At 53.5% G+C, this 22,972-nt stretch overlaps 1 protein-coding gene across 8 annotated transcripts; it reads right to left on the bottom strand.

The window, feature by feature from the left end:
* Nucleotides 1-287: 287 nt before the first annotated feature.
* Nucleotides 288-22,972, bottom strand: Map7d1 (MAP7 domain containing 1). 8 transcript variants are annotated; one of them, XM_048350899.1, is made up of 18 exons: nucleotides 22,621-22,971; nucleotides 9,837-10,172; nucleotides 9,601-9,669; nucleotides 8,947-9,110; nucleotides 8,145-8,259; nucleotides 6,624-6,734; nucleotides 5,363-5,485; nucleotides 5,103-5,266; nucleotides 4,861-5,006; nucleotides 2,983-3,311; nucleotides 2,513-2,690; nucleotides 2,295-2,433; nucleotides 2,113-2,217; nucleotides 1,762-1,815; nucleotides 1,558-1,648; nucleotides 1,372-1,462; nucleotides 1,050-1,243; nucleotides 288-885 (listed from the first exon to the last, which is right to left on the bottom strand). In XM_048350899.1, exons 1-18 carry the CDS (start codon nucleotides 22,664-22,666, stop codon nucleotides 875-877), a joined length of 2,466 nt encoding a protein of 821 aa, XP_048206856.1. In that variant the 5' UTR covers nucleotides 22,667-22,971; the 3' UTR covers nucleotides 288-874. The 8 variants fall into 8 exon arrangements, with proteins under 8 accessions (XP_048206856.1, XP_048206858.1, XP_048206853.1 ...); XM_048350901.1 differs by having other exon boundaries at nucleotides 1,558-1,600; nucleotides 22,621-22,970; XM_048350896.1 differs by having other exon boundaries at nucleotides 5,103-5,485; nucleotides 22,621-22,972.

Here is a 22,972-nt window from a genome sequence, read left to right as displayed (position 1 = left end):
CCGATGTCTGCTTCCCTTGTAGCTGCAATCATAGGTGTCTGTCACCATGCCCAGTCTAAGCTACATCTTTTCCTATTACCGCGTCCCTAAGTGTGCAGCCCAATACCTGGTATAGATACAAAAATATACATTGATGAGTAAATGAATGAATCTATGACTGAGCTAGAAGACTGCAGGGCAATGTCTAAAATGGGTCCAATTAGGTGGGGATAGAGATCCCTGGGCCCTAGGCTCCTTATGTTCTTAGCACTCCTCTCCCTCTCCACCAGCTCCAAGGATAGACAGGGTTGGCAGAATTATTCTCACTTTATTTCAGGAGAAGTTTGATCAGATGCAATAACACTGATTCCAGGCGAGGGCAGGGAGCATGGTTACCCCTGAAGCAACCAAGTATCCTATGGACCAAGGTGTCCCCCCATTCCCAGACCTGAGTTCCCCCTCAGTTACAGTTAAATAGAGGGAGGAAGATCTCCCCAGGGACCCTTGGGAGGAGGAGGGTCTGCCTCCCACCCCTGCCACGCTGAGGCGTCTGAGCACAAGCTATTTACAGTATTCACATCCACTGTACCCCACCAAACCAAGGCAATACTACAGGTAGCCCTTCCCCAGGGGGGAGGCCAGAAAGGCTGTGAGTGTATGTGTGTGTAGGGGGAGAGGTGACCGCGCGTGTGAGCACACGAATGCACTGAGGGGCAGGGTCTGGCTCCAGCCAAAGACACATCAGTCTATAAGGTGCAGATTAAAAACAACAGAGAAGACCCACCCCCAGGGGCCCAGGCCACTTCCATCTTCGCTCTGTCTCTTTCTTCTGCAGACATCTGGGTAGATGACCAAGAGGAGCCTTCATGGCCGCACCTGGATCCTAGGCAACAGCTTAAAGGACTTCTGAGGGAGAAGAGAAGGAAGTCATCAGGCCAGGCCTGCCTCCAAGGCCAGACTGTGGGGTTTCCATGGTGAAGCAAGAGAGGGTGTCTGGCAGGAAGGGAGGAAAAGGCAAGGCTGGGAAGAAGAGGGAAGGATGCTAGGAGGGATACGATGGGGTACCCCACCTGTGACCTGCGGGGGCTGCACCACAGCTTTCTTGAGAAAGGCTTCTGCCTCCGCAAAGGGCAGAAGTGCCTCTGGTGTTCGGCCCAGACTCTTGTCCCCAGAAGGTCCCTTGGGGGAGAAGCCATTCTCCTGGTGTGCTGGAAGAGGCTGCAGACCATTCACCAGGGACCCTGGCAGCTCTTTGCTTGGCAGGCTGTGGGTGCAGAGCCCACAGTTAGCAGCCTGCCTCCCTGTAAAATGTAGGCCGCCCCACCTACCCTACAACTCCAGCCTGAGGCTGCCTCCCTGCCCCAGGTTGGGAGGGGGGTTGGGAGTTGCTACCTCCACTGTGGCTCTTGGGGGGGCAGCTCCTCTTTCTGCATAGTGTCCTTCTGCAGGCCCGAGGGCCTGGCCTCCACTGCTTTCTCTGGGTCTGTCACAGGAAAGAATAATGTTCAGAACTCAGAGGCTCGTAGGGAGTGAGGCTGGAGGACCAGGGGATGGAGAGGAAGGGAACAGAGGCTTTACCTTGGCTGGAATTGTTGGCTGTGGCCTCCTTTCGGTCCTGCTTCTGCTTTGAAGAGGAAGAGCAGTCAGGCTCAAGGGCTATGTCAACCACCTGAAGGTGGGAGCACTGAACACTTGTCTCTCCATCCAGACCTGAGCAGCCGCCTGCCTTGGCTCTTTTCCTCACGCAACCTCCCACCCCATACCCAGCCTGCAAGATCTGACCTTGGTTTCAGCAACTTCTGATTTCCGAGTCCTCTTCATTATCTCTTCCAGACGCTGTTTGGAGGCCCCACATCAGTTAGGTTCCAAGCCTTCCCTAAGCCTAAACCTCCCAACCAGCAGGCTCGATGCTGAGCGCAATGCCTTCCCAGCTTATACCAGCCCAAAGCAGGCCAGGTACCAGAACCTGCTCCACTACAAGCCCAAGCAAGGCTGGGCCTACAATTCATGCATGGTCTTTAGTCTCAGGGAAAGGAGATAATCGGGCCGGATGCAGGCCCCGCCCACCAGTGCCAGGCTCCGCCCACCAGTGCTGGCCCCATCCATAAGGCCCCACCCGTGTTTGGCGGGTACCTTTTTACGTTCCTGCCGCTCCTGCTCCTCCCGCTGGAAGTGCTTTTCCCGCTCTAGACGCTGCCGCTCTGCTTCTTCCCTCGAACGGGCTTCAGCTTCCTCTTTCTGCCAAAGACCTCTATGAGCTCTGGGCAGCTGGCTCCAGCCCTCCCTCTGGGCCTGCCCAACGCCTGCCTGGGTACCTGCTTCTGCAGCCGTTCCTGCTCCTCCTGCTCAGCCTGTGCCTTCTCTCGGGCCTCCTGCTCCTCCCGCCTCCGGGCCTCGGCCTCCCGCTCAGCCCGAGCCTCAGCCTCTCGTGCCAGCTGCTCTTCCCGCATTCGCCTGCAGAACAGGGCAGGAAACTCAGGCACAGTCCGCCCCTCTTCTATAAATGCTGACCAGTGTGGGAAGGTAAACTCACTTGTCCCTTTCCGCCTGTAGCCTCCGCTCCTGCTCCTCCCGCTCCCGCTGTTCCCGGGCCTGGCGCCGCTTTTCAGCAAGGAGACGAGTGGCCTCTTCTCTGTCTGTGGTGCCAGCCATGGGTTTGCTAGGGGTCACCGGGGGAGCAGGGGCTGGGGATGAGATCAGGACAGGCATATCTGGAGGGGGATACAGGATCAGTCAGTTGTCACCACATACCAGTGCAGGCAGACACTTCTACCATTCTTGCTTCATGGATGCCAGGGTGGCCTACTTACTCAATTGCTGCTATCCCTCAGTGTGGCCTGTGTTCTGCGGGCCAGACCAGCTGTATACTGAGCCACCTTCTTTCCTGACCTCCAACACCCAATCTCCTCCATGCATCAATGATAACCCATACCCGTGACCACTTCCTTCTGGACCAAGGCAAAGCTAGCTTCTCTGTCATACCCACCATATCTTCATGCCCACCTGCAGGGGTCTCCACTGTGGGATGCTCCTTCTGGGGCTGAGCTGGGCTGGGTGAGGGCACAGGTGAGGGTGCTGGTGAGGGTGGGCCCGCAGGCTCCTTCTCATCACTGGCCCTGCCCTTGTCCTGGTTCTTGTCCTGAGCCACTGCTGGGCTGGGGCTCTCCTTTGCCTCCTCCTTCCTCCGAACTCGCCCCTTGGATGATGCAGTAGTGCCTCGGGGGGATGGTGGTTTTGGAGGCAGAGCATGGCCAGGCCCAGGGCTAAGGCAAGGAGAGGCAGGCCTAGGCCAGGATGTGGAGGGAGAGGACGTCCGGGCCTTGGATTTAGGGCTAAAAGAGAAGGGGAAGTTAGAATTGGAGCATATAAAGAACTGGTGTCTGCCCACGCGCACGTGTGCGTGTGTGCATACACACACACACACACTGAGCATGTCTCTTTCTCAGAAAGTGCCCCTCCCCCAGGCTAGGTCAGCACCTCCCTTCCCATCTATTCACTTTCCCAAGATTCAGTGTAAATAGCCCAGTATGCAATGATATATTCATTTGTGGGAGTCTTTGATTAATGTCTCTCCAATAGCCTATACACTTAAAAGCAAAACCAGCCCAGCCTTGGTCTAGCTCACCAAAGTGTCCTAATCACCAGCAATACTACTTAGCATTCATTCATTCATTCATTCATTCAGCAAGTATACACTGGATGCTTATCAGGTGCTAGACAGTTTAAAATGTGGAGGAGGCACTTCTATTATCAAAACATGATAGAAGCCAGGTGCCAGTGGCTCATGCCTGTAATCCTAGCTACTCAGGAGGCTGAGATCTGAGGATCGTGGTTCAAAGCCAGCCCAGGCAGGAAAGGCTGTGAGACTCTTATCTCTAACCACCAGAAAACCACAAGTGGCACTGTGGCTCAAGTGGTAAGGCGCTAGCCTTGAGTTGAAGCGATTAGGGACAGCACCCAGGCCCAGAGTTCAAGCCCTATGACCACCACCAACAACAACAAACATGATGGAGAGAGAGGAAGAGAGGAGAGAAACAGAGAAAAGGAAGGAAAGAAAAATAGCAAAGAAAGAAAGAAAACCAAAGAGAGTCGGGAATGATGGTACATGCCTAAAATCGTAGCTGTCAACAGGCTGAGATGGGGGGGAAATCCAGCATGGGCTACATAGTGAGACCTTGGCTCAAAAGGAGAGAGAGAACAAGAAAAGGAGAGCCAGGTGCTGGTGGCTTACACTTGGAATCCTAGCTACTCAGGAGGCTGAGATCCGAGGATCAAGGTTCATGGCCAGCCCAGGCAGGAAAGCCCATGATACTCTTTTGTTTTGTTTTTGCCACTCCCGGGCCTTGGATTCAGGGCCTGAGCACTGTCCCTGGCTTCTTTTTGCTCAATACTACCACTCTGCCACTAGAGCCACAGCGCCACTTCTGGCCGTTTTCTATATATATGTGGTACTGGGGAATCAAACTCAGGGCTTCATGTATAGGAGGCAAGCACTCTAACCACTAGGCCATATTCCCAGCCCCCCATGATACTCTTATCTCCAATTAACCACTAGAAAACTGGAAGTGGCCTTGTGGTTCAAGTTGTAGAGTGATAGCCTAAAGCTGAAGAGTTCAGGGACAGCATCCAGGCCGAATTCAAGTCCCACGACTGACCAAAAAAAAGAAAAAAGAAAAGGAAGAAGACTAGGAGGAAGAGGGTGAAGGACAAAGGGAGGAAGGGGAAAGGAAGTCTGGAGGAGGCAGAAAGGCAGAGGGAAAGAGGGAGGCGATGAGAAAGGAAAGGGGAGAGAGAGAGACAGCGGCAGAGAGTGCTGACTTAAAGGAACGTTCACCCTACGGTGGGTGCCAGGAAGTGTTAGTGAAGGCTGGGCTGGCCCACCTGGGCTGGGAGGATGCGCCCGTGGAGAGGCGCGGACGCACAGAGGCAGGCAGGGACTGGCGCTTCTTAAGGCTGCGCTCCCGGGCTAGGGCGCTTTTTTCCTTCTCGTTTTCCCGCTCCTTATCCTTCTTCTCTTTCTTCTGCACCTGGCAGGGAGGGACCGGGGTGGGGAGCAGTGGTCAGTGCCCATGCCCTTGGAGCCAGGCCTGCGGTCCCACCGTGCGCCCCGCGCGCGCACTCACCGGCGAGGCTTCCGGCCGGCGGCGGGCCAAAGCAGGGCTGCCGCCGGAGCCGGGCTTGCGCCGCTCCCCGCGCTCCCCGGCGGGGGTGCAGCGGTGCACGCTCCGAGGGGCGCTGCAAGGCGTCAGGGGGCTGGCGGAGGCCGAGCGCGGGCACACGGGCACGGCTGCGGAGGGATGAGTGCGGTCGGGGTGCGGTCCAGGCCCGAGGCTGGCCCCTGCCCGGCCCCTGATGGGGCGTCTCCCAGGGCCGCCGCCCCTACCCTGGTCGCGGCCATTTCGGGGCAGGGTGACCGCACTGCGACTCCGAGCCAGGAAGGAGAGGGTGGGCGTCATCAGACGGTCCACGATGCTGCTCTCCCACGCGCTCAGCTGCAGGCTGCGATCTGGGGAGAACACGGGGAAGATGGTCACGCGCAGGCGGAGGGGATCCCGGAGACCAGGGACAGTTTCCACACCAAGCCAAAGGTTTCTCACCCAGGAGCACTGTCACGGTCCCCACCCCCCAGTCACGCGGGGCCAAACTTGTCCTCCCTGAAATCTGGCCTCCATTGCAGACCCAGGCAACAAAACACTAACCAGGGCGACAACCTGCATGGCTTCGGAACACCTCCTGCCAGTCTCCCGGGACAAAGAGCTCTAAACCCAGGGCATAGGACGCGGCCATGCAGGACTCGTGGGGCCCCCGGCCCACTTTCAGGGCCCTCTGGAGGGCCCCCTCGTCTACTTTCAAAATGCAGGCTTGGGGGAGGCATGCTCCCTGAACTTGGGGCGGTGAGGGGTTTGGTGCTTCTGTGACCCAGCCTTCAGGGGTTCTGTGCCAGGGAGAGGCTGCTAGGGGGACTGGTTGCCCTAGGCCACTATGCTCTGTCTCCTCAGCTGCTGGGTTATTTTTAAGCCTCAGTCAGGTGGGGTTGGTGTAGCAGCTGATTGCGTTGCTAGGCAACAGAGCAACCAAATAAAAGCTAGAGAAATTTATAAATAACTCCTACCACAGCTCCTTCATATGTAAGCACCAGGGCATGGTGGGAACGCAGGGGCTGTGCCACCCTGGTTGACCACAACTCTGGAATAAGCCAAGGCTATGGCTACAGCTTTAAAGGAAGAGTACAGGGTAGCATGGCCTTCCAGGGCGGAGCCAGGACACCGCCCTCAGCACTGGCAAGTCTGACACAAGGGGGTAAGACCACCTGTCCGACGTTGGCAGGCCAGCTAGCTGTGGTTGGAGATAAGGTTGACAGTCCATTCCCACCCCAGCCACTACCCCTGGCTTGCTCTGAGGCCCCTGTCAGGCTTTCTGCCCTCTGGGCCAGTCTTTTGTGTTTTACTATCCTGTAGGGCACAACTCTGTCCTCAGGGCCCAGGCCCCCATGCTGGCTCCCCTGAAAGGCACAGAGCCTGGGGTGGGGGAGGGTGGGGATGGGGGCCGTATAGTATAGGAGGGCTGCAAGGACTGAGCTCTGGAGGAGGCTTGATGGGGGCTACAGGGGGCTCTGCAGGGGGGAAGGCTGCGCCTTCTCTTACTTCTACTGGGGGAGTTCCAGAGTGTGGCAGAGGACTTTGAGAGCCGCTTGTTGATTATAGAGTCCACGTGTTTGGGCAGGTTTACTGCCGACACGGAGCACCTGTTCCCACCTGGAGGGGAAAAGACACGGCATTAGGGCCGGGCCAGACGGAAGCCAGGGGGGGCACTGAGGCCTTCCATGCAGGATGCTCCGAGGGCAGGGTGGGAGAGGGAGGATTGGGCAGGCTAGGACGGGGGAGAGGTGGACTTGGCTGTGAAAGAGGGAGGAGGAGGGAAGGTGATCAGAGACAACCTGAATTGGGGGAGCTGATGGAGGAGCAGAGGGAGGAGATGGCGTGACACTAGAATGACTACAGCCTTCCTGGCCAGACCAAAGGAAGCCATTCCCTAGGGCTGGGTGCTGCAACCCCTCCCACAAGCACCCAGCATCGGCACTTGCTGACACTGCCCAGCCAAGGCGCTATGGATACAACACCCACATACTGGGACAATGCAGGAGTTTCTAAACAGAAGAACTCACAGAGTCACAGTCACTTGCACAAATCCACATATTCATCCAGACACAAAGACAAAGACATGCAGACACAGGCAAATAGAGTGATAGACACTTAGGCATGCACATGTGTGTGCAGACACGTACAGCTACACAATTAACAGGTAATGAATGTGTCAGACTCAGATGCACACAAGGCACAGATACATCAAAGCAACCTAACCATGGTATTTACAACAGCTGACATTTGTGGATGCTTACCATGGGCCTGGCACTGTGCTGGGCACTATACACGTTACCTCAATTGATCCTCCAAACATCTACCTACAACCTCGGAGGCAGGCAGTGTTATTATCCCCATTTCACAGATGAAAGTGAGAGGCTGAGAAGATAAAGGTCATATACCACCAGTGCCGGAGCTGGAACCCAAGCCTGTCTGACTTTAGAAGACCTCACTGAGGTAATTAAGGCCACAAATACACCATCACAAACACATTAAGCTACACAACATAGATCCGCGAGCACTTACACTGGAAGATATACAGCTAGACACAGGGAACCTTGCCATTGCACAAAGACATCCAAGCACAGTGGTACATACATGCCAGCAAAGAATCAGACCAAAGTCCATGATGTGCCTACATGAAGAAAACTCAGAGACGAAAATCTACCTTCCAAGACAGGGGTGACAGTTTTCTTTAAATATCCAGTGTCGGCAGGGCATTAAAATCCTCTTTTATGTACCATCACCTAACAGTAATTGACAGGAGCAAAGAAGGCTACTCCTAAAATGACAGAGGTTTGATGAACAAACCAAGTGGAAAGAATCCATCTCTGATTTTGAGAGTGGAGTCCTTGAGAAGGACAATTTGGTTTGTAGACCATTCCAGAAGACACAAGTCACATGAAGCAAAGACACACCAGCTGCAGGGAGTGGCCAGCTCTTTCTATGTTAAGTTATTCCCTTCCCTCCCATTATCAGACCCCAGCCTTTCCCACCCAACCAGCAGCCTTCCAGCCCACTCACTAGTCCTACGTCCTGGAGAGCTGTGGTGTAGGGCCCCTGCCCAGGACCAGCGCTGCTGCCGGATTTCAGCCCATGTCTTCTTCACTGACCTCTGGATGGCTGCTTCGTAGCGCTCCTGGGGGCAGGTGAGGAGAGGAGACAGGTTGGGACTCAGAATCATCCATCATACCTGGGAAAGGCCTTCCTCCTCCCATGACAGAGCCTCCACCCTCCAGAGCCCACTCCCAAGCTTTCCCTGACTCATGACAGGTAACCAAGGTTATGGAATTCTTGCTGTGATTAAGGCCCATGTGGGATAGATTCCTTTCCACTGTTCTTGGAGAGCTTTTCAGTGTGCTTGAGTCATTTCCTGGGTCTATGAGTTACTTCTCTGAGCAAGGGGAGGGACTTTCCCTGCCTGGAGCTTCTGGACAAGGCCAGGTCTTCCTGGCACCAATGTCCTGACCTTGGGGCTGTGCTTTCCTTGTACCTCAAGGCCCCCAGGCAGGGCCAGGCTACCATTTTTCCTACACTACCTCACCAGCCCTCACGCCAGGGTTCTACCCATGTGAGGAGCTAGGCACAGTCACACAGGCATGGATCTACCTACAAACATATGAGCAGACACATGGACCATCTGTAGTGCAGATGCCCAGACACTGAAACCCAGATGTGACTATTCATAGACAGGACTGTGCAGATGCGGCTCCACCAGGCACAGATGCCAGTGTGTATTCGCACTTCACCAGCACACACACACGGGCACGTGCATCCTCAGACCTCCAGATCTGTGAGAACCCAGGTAGGATTAGCAGAAATATACCTTGTTTTTCTCGAGCTTCTGCCGCTGCCTCTCCTCCAGGGCTGCCCGGCGTTGTTCGGCTTTCAGCCGTTGTTCTTCTAGCCGCCGCCGGCGCTCCTGGAGCTGTTTTTCCCGTAGCACCTTGGCCTTCTCCTCCTTCTCTAGCCACACTGCCTTCTTGGCCGCTGTCAAGAAAAGGATTCCCATGGCCTGTGAGCAGTCCTGTGACAGACTTGGATGGCCTCTGCTCCCTGCCTAGGTGGAGCCTCCATTCCCAGGCACCCCCCTTCATATTTAAGGACTTATGGGAGGCAGCTCCAGGGTAAAGCCTGCTTCTCCTCCCTTGATCTCAACTCCCATCTCTAAGGACTGACAGAGAAATGAGTTCCTCAGTGTGAGACCCCATACCACTTGGGAGCCTACTGGACACGTTTCCACATTATGGTAAAGAGCATGAATTTGGGGTGAGAAGAGACATCAGGGTCTGAATCTCAGGTTTTCCACTAGCTATGCAGTTTAGGCAAGGGATTTCATATCTCTGATCCTGTTTCCTTCCTCACATGGGTGAGAGGTTTAGATCATTCAGGTACTACTCTTACACAGCACACATGCAATGTTACAGCACTGTTAGTTGTGCACAGGAAATTGCTGCTGATGCTGATGCTTCCCACTCACCCAGGTACTTGGCCCGCTCTTCTCGCCGCTCCTTTGCCAGCTTGTGTCTCTCTCCTGCCTTCTTGACATCTTAGCAAAGGGAACAAGAACAGACAAGTCAAAAGATCTCCCTAAGGAGCCGCCAGCCTTGGGCCTTCCTCCAGCCTCACTCCTGCCTGTCCCCTCATCCTCCAGAGCACAAGGGATTTCCTTGCATGGCACCACCCAGGACCCAAGACAAGTGACATCACACATACCCTGCTTAGTGGAAGGGCTGTCAGAGGCTGGCACTGCTGTTGGTGAGGGCTGGCTGCTCCTTCGAGGAGGCCTGGCATCCCTCGGGCCTGAGGCAGGTGGGGTGGGTCCTCTGCTCTTTGAGTCTGAGGAAGGGGAATCTTCCTGCAGCAGGGCTGGTCTGGGCTCAACCTGCTCGGCGGGGGTCTCTGGTTTGGGGCTAATGGCATTCTTCATGGCAGGAGGGGTATCCGGGGGAGTGTCAGGGACCAGGGTTGACATTGGTGGTGGTGGTGGAGGTGGAGAAGGGTCACCTTCTGGAGAAGGTCTTGGCTCTGGGGGGATCCTGGCTACCACAGCTGAAACAAACAACACGAGAGAGGAGAGAGGGTCAGACTGTGCCCTGTGCCATCAGTCCAATGTGCAGTCCTCTGTCGCCTTTGTCCAACACACATATGGATTCACACATGCATGTTCTTTCCATGTGCCGGGCCCAGTATGTTCTAGGTATTAATGCTGTAACGGTAGAAAGACAGCAAGGATCCCTGCCTCCGAGGGGCTCACCCTGGATCTAGCAGGGCAGGAAGACAAACAGCAAAGAAGGAAGTACCAGGTCTGGGACAGCATGGCAGAGGTGGTTAATTGGTATGTGGGGGCTTCCTAAAGAAGAACCAGGAAAACTGCTATCTGAAGGAGCTGCAGCTCCAGAGAGGAGATGAAGGTTCCAGCAGACAAGCATGTGTGTGTGTGTGCAAGGGGCAGAAGGAAGAGGAGGGGAAATCAGAAAAAGGTTGTAACACCAAATGGTAATGGTTGGTTTCTATGTTTGCTTCCTCCTGCTCAGGTCTAAGTGCCTAACCCAAGACCTGCTTCACAGAGGGTCCCAGTGCAGGACCCATGGAGTTGACCAAGAAGAAACAGAAGCAGGTTCCAGTGGCTCACGCCTATAATCCTAGCTACTTAGGAGGCTGAGATCTGAGGATCCCAGTTCAAAGCCAGCCTGGGCAGGCAAGTCTATGAGACTCATCTTCAATTAATCACCAAAAAGCCAGAAGTAGAGCTGTGGCTCAAGTGGTAGCCTTGAGTGAAAAGCTAAACGACAGTGCCTAGGTCTGAGTTCAAGCCCAGTAGTGGCACACACACCCACCACACACAAACAAATATGGCATGCACATATTGCTAAAATCCTCAACAAGGAGAGGTGCATGAGCAGCTGCATGCCTACTTTGTACCCCATCAGCCACCCTCTCATTTCTTCTTTTAAGACATGAACATTCCAGGAGCAGTTTGAAAGATATCCTAGTACTAACAGTAAATACACATGTCCACATGTGCCCATGCATGTTGTAGGGCAGGAAAGATAGGCTTCAACCAGCTGAAGGCCCAATTTTGACCTCCTCCCACCCCCTTCCTTCCTTTTCCCTCAAGGTTAGCACTATACCACTTGAACCACAGCTCCACTTTTGGCTTTTTGGTTGTTGGAGATAAAAGTCTCATGGACTTTCCTGCCTGGGCTGGCTTTGAACCATAATCCTCAGATTTCAGCTTCCTGAGTTATAGCCTGTAAGCACCTGGCTAAGACTGGCTTCTCGCCTGGCTTAGGAAGTAGTTTTTCTCAGGAATCGTTTTTGTTCTTGCTGGGGAATAGTTTTTGCTCTTGCTGCCATGGTGTCTCCTCTCTTCCTAGAATTCTGGCCCTCTTGGGATATAGTGAAATATTTTACACACACTGGTACTAACCTTCAATGACAGTATTTACTAAGGACATGCTCTATACATCTCTTCCAGACAGAAGCACAGCACAGAAGAGTTAGGTAGGGTACACTGAGGTTACTCAGGTGGTAGGTGAAGGGGCTTAGGCTTGCACCCAGTGACATCAGCAGAGCCCATGCCTTACCCACACACCCTCCTGCATCTGTGTGAGGCAACAACTCCCCAAGTTCACACTATTTCCCCTCATTCCTTTTCCAGCAAGAGCCTCATCTGAGGCCCTGTCTCCCCAGTAACCCCTTATCCCTGCCAGTCCCTGGCTCTAGGACAGGCCACCCAGCTCTCCCCATACCATTTGGAGAAAGCTGCCTGGTCACTGCCAATCTATTTCCCAGCCTGCTGCAAATTCTTTAAGTAACTACATTAAGCACACAAACTAGTGGCAACTGCTTAGTGAGGGCTTGGTATACATGAACTGGGATGCATCCTGCAGCTCCCCACACCTTTAAGAGGCAGAGGCTTATCACGTCATACAGATGGGGTAACCATGGCTTGCCTCACTAGGTGATTTTCTTAGGGTTATAAAACCAGTATGTGGCAGAACCAGGATTCTTGAACCCAGGACTGTCTGGGCCAAAGCCTGGGTGTGCCCAGGCTTAAAGGCTGAAGGCAAAGCCCTTCTCCAAGCATCTGTGTATGTGTGCCACAGGTGTTGCAAGGAAAACTGGTGGGAGGGTATTTGTCTACACCTACCAGGCAAGAGAGAAGTTGCTAAGGAGGCCCTGACCAGCCACATGAAGGGAGTCTGGGAAGAGCATGGAGATGAAGCCAAGACAAGGCTGACTAGGGATTTTGGCTTTCTATGGGACCTTGGGCAAGCCCTTGAACTTATCTGAGCCTCAGTTTCCTCACTTGAGTTGAGGAATTATATGTTTCCAAACAGTATCTATCTCAACCTATTTCACTGTACCTCTGTCAGAGAGCTCACTGGGTCAGGCCTTCATCCCACTCACTGCTCTATGACCCTGCTCTTCTCAAGGTCACCAGTGACCTCCTGCTACTAGATCCAGTAGCTATTGTCCATCCTTGTCTCCCTTGACTTCAGTGCATTTGACATAGCTGAGCCTTGGGTGCGACTTCAAACACTGGCCTCACCCGGCTTTGGGGATGACACCCTCTCCATCCACATTTCCTTTCTGCTTTGCTATGACTTCAGTCTTCTCTGCTGGCCCCTCCCTGACTTCCTTTCCATGCTGTGTGCGCCCAGGGCTGTCAGGAGCTCACCTCTTCTCTGTCCCCACGCTCTCCCAGGGTGACCTCATCCAGAATCACAGCTTTAAATACCATCCCTGTTGATGACAACCAAATTTGTCTCTCTACCTAGACGAGACTCTCCTTGGAGGACCAGTTTTGCTAGTGCAACTCCCTACTTGACACCCCTAGGTGTCTCACAGATACCCAAACTTAACACATCCAAACCGGAGCTCCTGATCTTCCGCTCAAACACACCCCTCCCCCAGTTTGACACCCCCATTCTTTTGACTTCTCAGGTCTTAGAGTCATTTCAGACTCCTTGCTTTCCTTAAATTCAATGTCTAATCTCCCAGCAAATCCTTTTATCTTCAAAACAAACCCCAAATACAATCACTGGGCACCATCTCCTCTTCTACCAGCGTGACACAACAACCATCATCCCTCTTAAGCTCCCTCATCCTATTTATTTTTGTTTTGGTACAGAGGCTTGAACTTGGGACCTGGGTGCTATCACTGAGCTCTTTTACTCAAGGCTAGTGCTCCACACTTGAACCACAGCTTTACTTCCAGCTTCTTGTGGTTAATTAAGAGTCTCACAGTTTTGTCCTGCCCTAGCTGGCTTTGAACTGCAATCCTCAGCTCTCAGCCTCTTGAGTAGCTAGGATTACACGTGTGAGCCACCAGTGCTTGGCTTCCCTGATCCTATTCTCTGCTCCCTTTGGTCTTTTCTCAGTACTGCTGCCAGTTTGACTTTGTTTGGAAGTAAGTCACACCATGTTGCTCTGCTGACAAAATCCTCCATTGATTCATCTCTGTCTTGAGAGAGCTCAAAATGTTCCTGAGGGCCTCCAAGGACCGGCTCCTCCCTCCCTCTCCAGTTGCTGCCTCCTGGACTGTGCTCATCTCCTCCCTTTTCCTCTGCCCAGCTCCTCCAACCACCATTCTTGTGGTGCTCCTCTTGCTGTCCTCTCTGCTGGGCCTCCCTCCCGCATCTCCTTCAGGTCTGTGCTCCAACATCACTGCTGAATGCCTTCCCTGACTCCTGCAATAGATGTCTCCCTCTCCTTTCCCCAGCTGTATTTTTTCTTTTACTACTTTATTTTCCTCCATAAGCACTAGCCCCATTTTTATTTTTTCCTCCTTAATGGTGTCTTGAGGTTGCTTAGGCTGGTCTTGAATGCATTGGGCTCAGCTTCTGGAGTAGCTGGGATCCCATTTTAACACTGTCTCTCGCTGCTAGGCTAAAAAAAAAAATCTACAGGTGCACAAACTTTGGTCTGTTTTGTAGTTTCTCTATCTCAGGCCACAGAGACTGGCACACACACAGGGGAGTGAAGAAATGAATGAACACTACCCCGGGGGGTGGTATTGACACCTCTCTCATGAGATGAGTACACAGCCCTGCTCAACCACACCCATTTCCACTGTGCACCTTAGTAAGCTTTTCTACAGGCAGCCCTGATCACATGAACCCTCTCAGCAGCTTCCCTGGCTCTGAGGACAAAGGCAAAATTCTTGAACCCAATCTACAAGTCTAGCATCCCTGTCCCCCCTCACCATACATCTTCAATCTCTCCTCTTACCCTGCTCCCAGTTTGCTCTGAACTCCAAATACACCAACCTTTAAAAAAAAAAAATTCTGATAATCATCCAAACTATTGCCACAGGGCTTTTGTACATGCTCATTCCCTTCTTCCTTTCTTAGTTAACTCCCACTTCCCCTTCATATCTTTAGTCATCATTTCCTCAGGGAGGCATTCCCTGGCCTCTCTGATCTGCATAAGCATAAAGTCCAGCATCACATGCAGTGGTGGCTTCTTGTGTTTTTGTTTGGAGTGCAGGACTGTTACAGTTTTAAACTTCCTTGTGTGGTTCTTTCCTCGTCTGCCTCTTCCAAGGCCCCCTACAAGGGCCAGGCCATGTCTGTTTGCTCAAGATGCATTGCTAGCTATTACCACAAATCCAAGTCCATGTTGACGATCAAAAAATACTGCTGATGGCTAGGCCCAAGCCTGTTCACCTAGCTACTCAGGAGGCTGAGATCTGAGGATGAGTGTTCAAAGCCAGCTAGGGCAGGAAAGTCCATGAGACTCCTATTTCCAATTAACCATCAAAAAACCAGAAGTAGAGCTGTGGCTCAAGTGGTAGCTAGCCTTGAGCAAAAAAGCCTAATAAGAGCGCAAGGCCCTCATTTCAAACCCCAATACTAGCATTTAAAAAAAAAGCTGTCCAGTGACAATAAATTGCTCTGCCAAGAGGCCACCATAGCCTATAGCAGGTGTGTATGAAGATTTTTTTCTTTTTTCTTTTTTGGAGGTTCTGGGGCTGGAACTCAGGGCCTAGGTGTTGTCTCTAAGTTTCTTTGGCTCAAGGCTAGCACTCTACCACTTGAGCCACAGCTGTACTTCAGGCTTTTTTGGTGATTAATTAGAGATAAGAATCTCATGCACTTTCCTGTCCAGGCTGACTTTGAACCTCAATCTTCTGAGTAGCTAGGTGGTGTGAGCCACCTCTCTCTTAGAAAGTATATCCAGGGGCTGGGGATATGGCCTAGTGGCAAGAGTGCTTGCCTCGTATACATGAGGCCCTGGGTTCAATTCCCCAGCACCACATATACAAAAAACGGCCAGAGGTGGCGCTGTGGCTCAAGTGGCAGAGTGCTAGCCTTGAGCAAAAAGAAGCCAGGGACAGTGCTCAGGCCCTGAGTCAAGGCCCAGGACTGGCAAAAAAAAAAAAAAGTATATCCATGTGGCAATTTATTGTACAAAGATAAACACTTGAAGGGATACAAAACAAGTCCATCTCATTGAGTTGGGCAGCTTCCTGGAAGAGGCACTCAGGTAGAAGCTAACCAAAATAATAATGAGTGTTTGCTCTGCCGGCAAGCAAGACAAACTCCTCAGCAGGCAAACATGCCATTTGGAACTTCTCTTGTGACCTGATGGACTTGACTCAATACAAATATTCCCTCAGAATTATGCCAACCCTGGTGAAATATCATTTGGACAGTGTTCCCAGGAGCAACCTGTATTAAGCCAAATTAATTCCTTTGTTAATTATCTCAACAGGATGGTTGATCCTTTTCAGACCATTTCCACTTCCAATCATCAGATGTGATGTTCTGGCTAATTTCACCTTACTTTTAGCCTATGCCAGATTGAGGTTTCAGCCTTGTCTGTTTTATTTTTGTTATGTTAGTATCTACCAGAAACACTTGCTAAAAACTGGATAAGAGACAGATAATTTGTATTTCTTTCTTGGCACAGAGAACATCAGTGGGGCAAAGGGGCAAGAGCTAGTTACACAGTGGGATCAACAAGTCCTGGCTTCCCCAGAGCTCCCAAAGTTGCTGGGGCTGCAGAAAGACTGGTGCCAGGTCCCTGAGAGGACCCATCACACCTCAGAGAGGGACCTCTTCCTTCTACCTTCGGGAGCTGGCAGTCCCTTCCTCCATCCCTTCAATCTCCCACCCCAACCATTTCTGCCAGCAAACAGTCCTTCACAGCACTGATAACCAAATGTCATTTTTCTGCCCTCTTCCCCCCCAATCCTTGCCCCATCAGGGTGAGAGCTCATTGGGAGTAGACTGTGTTTTAGTTTTTGGAGTCCTTTTAGTCCTTTTGGCAAATCCAGAGTTCACACTGACTTGCCTGGCACAGAGCAGGACTCCTGTGTCTGCTTAATGAACAGAGAGGTGGACGATGGATGAATGGAATGAATGGGTGGCTGGGTAGTTGTATGGAGGTATATGGAAAGCTCAGTCCATAGTCAGATCCCCAGGGTGCTCCAAGGCCTAAATATCTCTCCAAACCTTAAAGGTCACCCTACCAGAGCCTGGTGTATCCCCTGCCAGCAACTAACCAACCATTTTACTGAAACCTTATTACAGAAGAGTCACTTCCACTTATCTCATGGAATTCTTGTGATTACCCTAAAGAGAAAGCACTAAGGATGGCCCTCCCTTTCACAGGTGAGAAACTTATTTGGACAGGTTAAATGGATCATAGATGTCAATGTGGAACATTGAACCCTGACTTGCTGGATGACAAACTCCTAAGTCTTACTGATTCTCATAGATAGCACATCATCCCTCCCTGAGGCTCCTACCTGTTCCCTAAAGAAGGAAATATTCGGTGGTTCCCCCCCCCCCCCACACACACACAAAAAAGAGAAGGGTACAGGTGGGGCAGGCAGGCCCTGAGCTCACAGCACAGGAATGCAGGGAAGGCAGGCTCCTGCCCAGGCTGGCCATTGGAGGCAGGAAGTGAGGTTGTGGTAGGGGTGGGGGAAACCCACCTCCAGGGCACATCAAGGGTAAACCCAAGTGAGAGCTGGGGGCGGGGAGCAGCAGGGGGACACAGATGGTACCTGACACAGGCACCCTGGGACAGGGGCGGGGGTGGGGGGAGCCTGGAGGGGGCAGAGGCTTTAGAGAGAAAGAGGAGACCAGCAGAGTCTACCTCTATCTAGTAAGAGCCTTGGGTTCTTGCAGCAGTTTCTGAGGTGATAACACTACACTAGACAGATGAAGACAGAGAGGCAGGGAGGAGGCAAAGCCACAGTGAGACAGACATGGAGACATCAGGACACACAGGAGACCCATCAGACAATGCAGCCAGCGACCACACAGTGGCAAAAGGCAAGACACCTTCTGTGGTGCCTTGCTGTCTCTCTCATACAAGAAGTAGACTTGAGCTTCAGAACAGATACACACTTGGAGACAGACAATGGATGGATGGGTGGGGAACCCTGAGGCAGATACACACACACACACACACACACACACACACACACACACACAGAGCCAGGTATCCCCTCTAAAGCTCAATACACCAAAGCACAGAGTCTCAATGTTCAGCAACTGTAGCCAGGTCATTTCTCCCCCACCCCCACCCCCTTTAGGACTTTCCTTAAACTGGGCCCAAGGAAAGTCTGATTAATAACAGTATCAGGTAAGGTTTGTGTCAGGATCCCAGCTAAATACTCATTATTTCAGTCTTTGCCACAATCCTGTGAGGTAGTTATTACCACCTCACCTTCCAAATCAAGAAATAGATGCCAAAGATGAAGACACTTCTTGGGCCACACAGCTGGTGAGGGGTGAGGGTTGGACAGATTCGGGGGGACTTTCTCTATCAGCCCTCAGCCTGCTCTGGGACGGAGGCAGCCTTTGAGAGAGATCTGGAATGGGGAGGAAGGAAAATGTCCAGAGATGCCAGATTGCTAGGCCAGGGCAGTGGACTGTAGGAGTAGCTAACTGCTTGCCTGGCTGAGCTTAGCAGCTGGGGAAGGGGAGCAGCCTGCTTAAGAAGTTGGGCTGGAGGTCCTGAAGGCCAGGCTGTGGCTTCGGTGGATGGTAAGAAAGGAGCCCTACAGAGCCTGCAGGTCGGAAGGAGCTCCCAGGCCCTGCTGGCAGCCATTGTTTCCAGCCTCCAATCAGAAGCATCCACTTCCTGTTATTTTAGGAGGCAGGAAATGACCCCATCCCTAAGCCCAAGCTCCACCACATCCCTCATCCCTCATCCCTCGTCCCTCCCGCAGATCGGCCTAGGCTAGAGCCCTGACGCTGAAGGCGAAGGCCTAGCTTCAGGCGAAGGAAGGCCTGCAGACAGTCCACTAGCTAAACTGTCACCACCTGGTTCTGGGATCTCTTTCTGCACCAACTTGTTCAGACTCTTCATCTGGCTCTATCTCCTTTTCCTGACAAAGAAAAAGATTAAGGGGTCCCCCAAACCAAGTTTCCTACAGAAGACCCATTATGGAAAAGTGGGCCAGACCTTGCTACTGACTGGCTTTGTTGTCATGATAATCCAGTATGGAGGCAGACCTTAGTCAGATTGAGTCCAAACCCTGCCTCTGCCAGTTCCCAGCTCTGTGACATTAGGCAAGTGACTTCATCTCTCTGGGTCTCATTTGTAAAATGGGGCTAATACTAGGTCCCTACTCAAGGGACTGTGGTGAAGAATGAACGAGACAATAGTCATGAGCAGTGTGCCTTACACAGTTAAGGCCTTTAACAAATTGGAGTGGGAAACCACACGTGAAAGATAGTTTGGTTTACCAGGGAATCTATGCTGGGCCTATCTCTGTTCTGCTTAAGACTGGTGAGGAGCACTAAGAGGAGAGAGAAAGCAGGCTGTCTACCAGCTCTGCCAGGGCAGAGCTGCAGCTGAGAGGTGATGGAGGACACACTGGAGGCTGTGCCCTGGGGTGCCAGGCAGAGCTACCACCCACCAACAAGGCTGCATTATCTGAGCCTGGCTCTCTGGCTTCCTCTCTGGCCCTGAGACCCAGTGGAGAACCAAGGACATAGTTCTCACTTGCTAGAAGTCTCACTTCTAGGCTCAGACAGACCAGGAGACCTGCCCGGAGGGCTTTCCATAGCCACCATTCTAGCCCTGCATCCAGCCTCTTGTGCCTCCCCTCTCCTTTGCCCCACCAACAGCAGGTGCCCATCTTGGGAAGAAGGGGGATAAGCTGGCTTAGTGCCCTCGTGCCTAATTTACATATGCATGGATGCATATTAGAGGCTCATTAGAGGCCTCATTACTGCGCCCATGGGGGAGGGTTGTTGGTGGGAGGTACCAGCCAGGCTAGCTGCTGCATGAATACTTGTGGCTCACGGTACCAGCCTCACTAACTTCTACTCATCTATTCAAATGCCTCCTCCATGAAGCCTTCCATAAGCAGAGCCTACTACTGCACCAGGCTTCCCTCAGACACCCGTGAGCACATCTCTTTGCCCCTTCTGGAAGCAGGTGTCCCTGGAGGTCAGGGACTCTGATTCACTCCTTTACCATCAGCACAGCCACCACCCAGCTGGCACACGGCAGGGTGCAGATACAGCCCAGCCCACATCTGTCTAGAACTCCCTCCCTCAGTCCTCTGTCCTATTTAGCTCCTGAAGTTCTACTTCATCTCACCTCCTCCTCTGGCCTGTGAAGAATCTGAAATTATCTCAACAAAACCCAGAGTGCTAGCACTTACAAGCACTAACTCCACACCAGAGCCTAGGCTGAGAGTTTTATGTGTTCATCTCATGTAATGATTCTGATTTATCAGAGGGATCATTTCTTTCTTTTTTTTTTCAGTTTGGAATATGGCATTTGACTTTATTCTTGAAAACGTTTAGGTGGTTTTACGACAAACTTATTGAAGCACATTAAAAGTTACATAAAATATCCCCAGAGAGCCTGGTGCCCTCTGCTAGCTGTGCCATAAGTGCTTGTGAGGTATTTGCAAAGTGCATGAGAGTAATGCTGTTGTTGTTTTTTTTAAGTTTCTTTTTAAGCAAGTGGTTTGTACATTTCAGAGGGATCATTCCTAGCATTATTCCCATCAAAAATTTTTTTGAGGTAGTATTGAGATTTGCACTCAAGGACTTGTGTTCTATCACCTGAGCCACATCTTGACTTGTTAATTTTTTTAACTCAATGTTCTCATGCAGTAGAGGAGAAAACTTCAGATTTAGGTTAAGTAATTTACCTGAGGTCACACGATAGTAAGTTACAAAGTGGAACTTAACCTGATTCCAGAATCGACACTCTTAAACAAACTGCTTCCCAACTCCTGCCCCACCCTCGCCCATGTTTCATGCCTCCCTCCTGGCATCAGTTGCAATGAGCATAACCACAATAATGGTAATAACACTTCATTGTGGGTGTCTGTGCTTGTGCGCCAGGTTGCTTTAAGTTCATCGTGTCTAACCCTCACGTCACTCCACAGATGAGATAACATTTCCCCATCTTCCAAGGGCAGAAACTAGCTCCAGGATGTACGAGCCAAGTCCAGAAGCTAGCAGACAGCTAACTGGGATTTCCATCCAAGTCTTCAGACCCCTCAAAAGATGCCACACTTGTCCCCTGCCTCACAAGGCCTACTGCTGTTAGTGCCCAGTGTGCAAGTGCAGAGGGAACCCCGAGGACAGGGACTGGCACGCACGCTCAGGATCAAGCCCACACTATGTGAGGGGCATTTACTTCTTGCCTCACAGGGCATATGGCCTTTTCAACTCTTAGTGAAGGCACAAGCAACCCTTCTGATCTCCTGCAACTCCATTCTAGGCCTTTCCAACCCAGGACTCTATGCAGCTCCCACACCTCAACAGAGCCAAGCCTCCCATCCAGGCATCCCACCCCAGTGGCATAAGCCACTGGTTATGCTTTCTTTCTCACTACCTCTAGTCAGGCTCCCATGTACACATCAGTGCCAGGCCACTCAGGTGCTGAGGGCCAGAAAGCAGATGGATGGACCAGCCTGTGCCTCCCTGGGCGTCCCCTCTCAGACCCAGCAGAGCCAAGACAGACCTAGACATCTTGTTTCCAGCACCGCTCCTATAAGCACACCACTCTTGACAGTACCTCCTCCTCCATACCTTCCTAGCTCCACGCCCACAGCATCCTCTTCAACTACCCACACTGCAGTGGAGAGGAACCCACCTACAGACAAGCAGCCCCGCCTTGTCTCCGGCTCTCCTCACCCACAGAGTTTCATCTTGGGCCCACACCCCAGGGGGCAGGGAGGTGACAGGATTGGTCTCAGGACTCCACAGAGGTGTGGGGATGGGGCCACCTCCCCCCTGAGTCAGTGGAAAGAGAACTAGGGCCTTTGGTAATGCTCATCTCTTTCCTTCCAGGAAGAAAGACAGAGCCCTCCCTCCAACACCAGGCCCAACCAGAAACCAGTCCCCACCCCCTCATCAGCTGCTCCCAGATCGAATGGGATTTGCAGAAGTGCTGGGCACTGGCGGTTGGTGGGGTGAGGGGTAGGGAGGAAAGCTTTGGCGGTTTTTCTTAGGGGGTGCACATGGAGTGCGTGTGTGTTTGTGCGTGTATCTGTGTGTCTGTGTAAGGGGGTGGTGGTGGCAGGATTCAAAGCCTCGGGCTAGGGAATGATGTGGCAGGTCCCCGAGTGCGGCCTTGAGCCTTCACCTCGTTCTACAGTGAGACTCGGGTCCACAGAAGCTGGGCAGTACGACAGGCAGGACAAGCAAATCTACTTCTGTCCCCTTTCTCCCCAAATCGGGCTGGGTGCGCTCTGGAACAGGCCTAGTTGCCGGGGAGGGCAGCCCACTCCCCAGCTCCCGCCCTGGCCCCAAACAATGCCGCCTCCCCCTCCCCCCTCGCCTTTATCCGGCGGGTTACTTGGCAGCCAGTGCTGGAGACCTCCTCCTCCTCCTCCTCCTCTCCCCTCCCTTCTCCGCCGGCCCGCAGCAGCAACAGGCCCTTTGCGCGGCAGCTGGACGGATGGGGTGGGGGCGAGGTCTGGGCCCGGGGCCTGGCCGTGGGGGGTGGGGGGGGGGTTGGTGGAAGGCACCAGGGCCTGGGCTTCGGGCATGCGGGGGGGGGGGGGGTCCAGGCCTGAGAGTCTGGACACACTTCCCCCCCCCCCCATCACCCATACACCCACAGCCCGGCGAGGGTCGCACGTGCCCACTGGGGATGGGAAGAGGGGCGGGCACTGGTCCCAGCTCCACGGTCAAAGAGGATCTGCAGGGACCGGGGGTGGAATGGAAGCGGCGGTGGGGGTGGGGAGGCCGAGGCGCCACGGGACTGCGACAGGAGCAGGGGTCACCCCCGCAAGTCCCCAGACTGGGTCCCCCGAGGACCCCGCCCGCCCAGCGCGGCGGGGCGCCGGTGGGGGAGGGGAGCTGTCAGAAGATGCGGCCGCCGCAGCTTTTATTTTTAAACTTCCAGCGGTCAGAGGGCGCGGCGGGGGCCGGCCGGCCGGCCTCCCTCTCCCCCCCCCCACCCCGGCCTCCCCACTCGGCCTTCCCACGGCACCCTCCCCCCCACGACCGACCGCCCGCCCTCCCTCCGCGACCCCGCGTGGCTCCCGGCATACCTGGGGATGCGCCGGGACCCGGCTCCGCGTGCGGGCCGCTCTCCATGGCTGCGGCGACGCCCGGGCGTTTGGGGGGGGGGGGGGAAGCGGCGTCGGGGAGAAGAAGAAAGGGGGGGGGTATCTCAGCGGCGGCGGCGGCGGCGGCCCGAGGCCAGGGCAGGGGTCCCGCGGCGCATCACGCCCGCCCTGCCCGGCGGGCAACGACGGGGAAGCGGCAGCGGTCCGCGGAGGTCGAGGCTGGGACGGCTGCGAGGTTCCGAGATGCCGGCCGGCCGGCCGCCCGCCCCGGGTTGTGTCCGCGCCCGCCGCAGCCCCGCTCCCTGGCCAGGCGCCGGCCCCAGTCCCTGCCGCG

This window comes from Perognathus longimembris, chromosome 7, assembly GCF_023159225.1.
Source record: "Perognathus longimembris pacificus isolate PPM17 chromosome 7, ASM2315922v1, whole genome shotgun sequence".
NCBI classification, from domain to species: Eukaryota; Metazoa; Chordata; class Mammalia; order Rodentia; family Heteromyidae; genus Perognathus; species Perognathus longimembris.
This window is presented reverse-complemented; position numbering and strand designations above follow the sequence as displayed.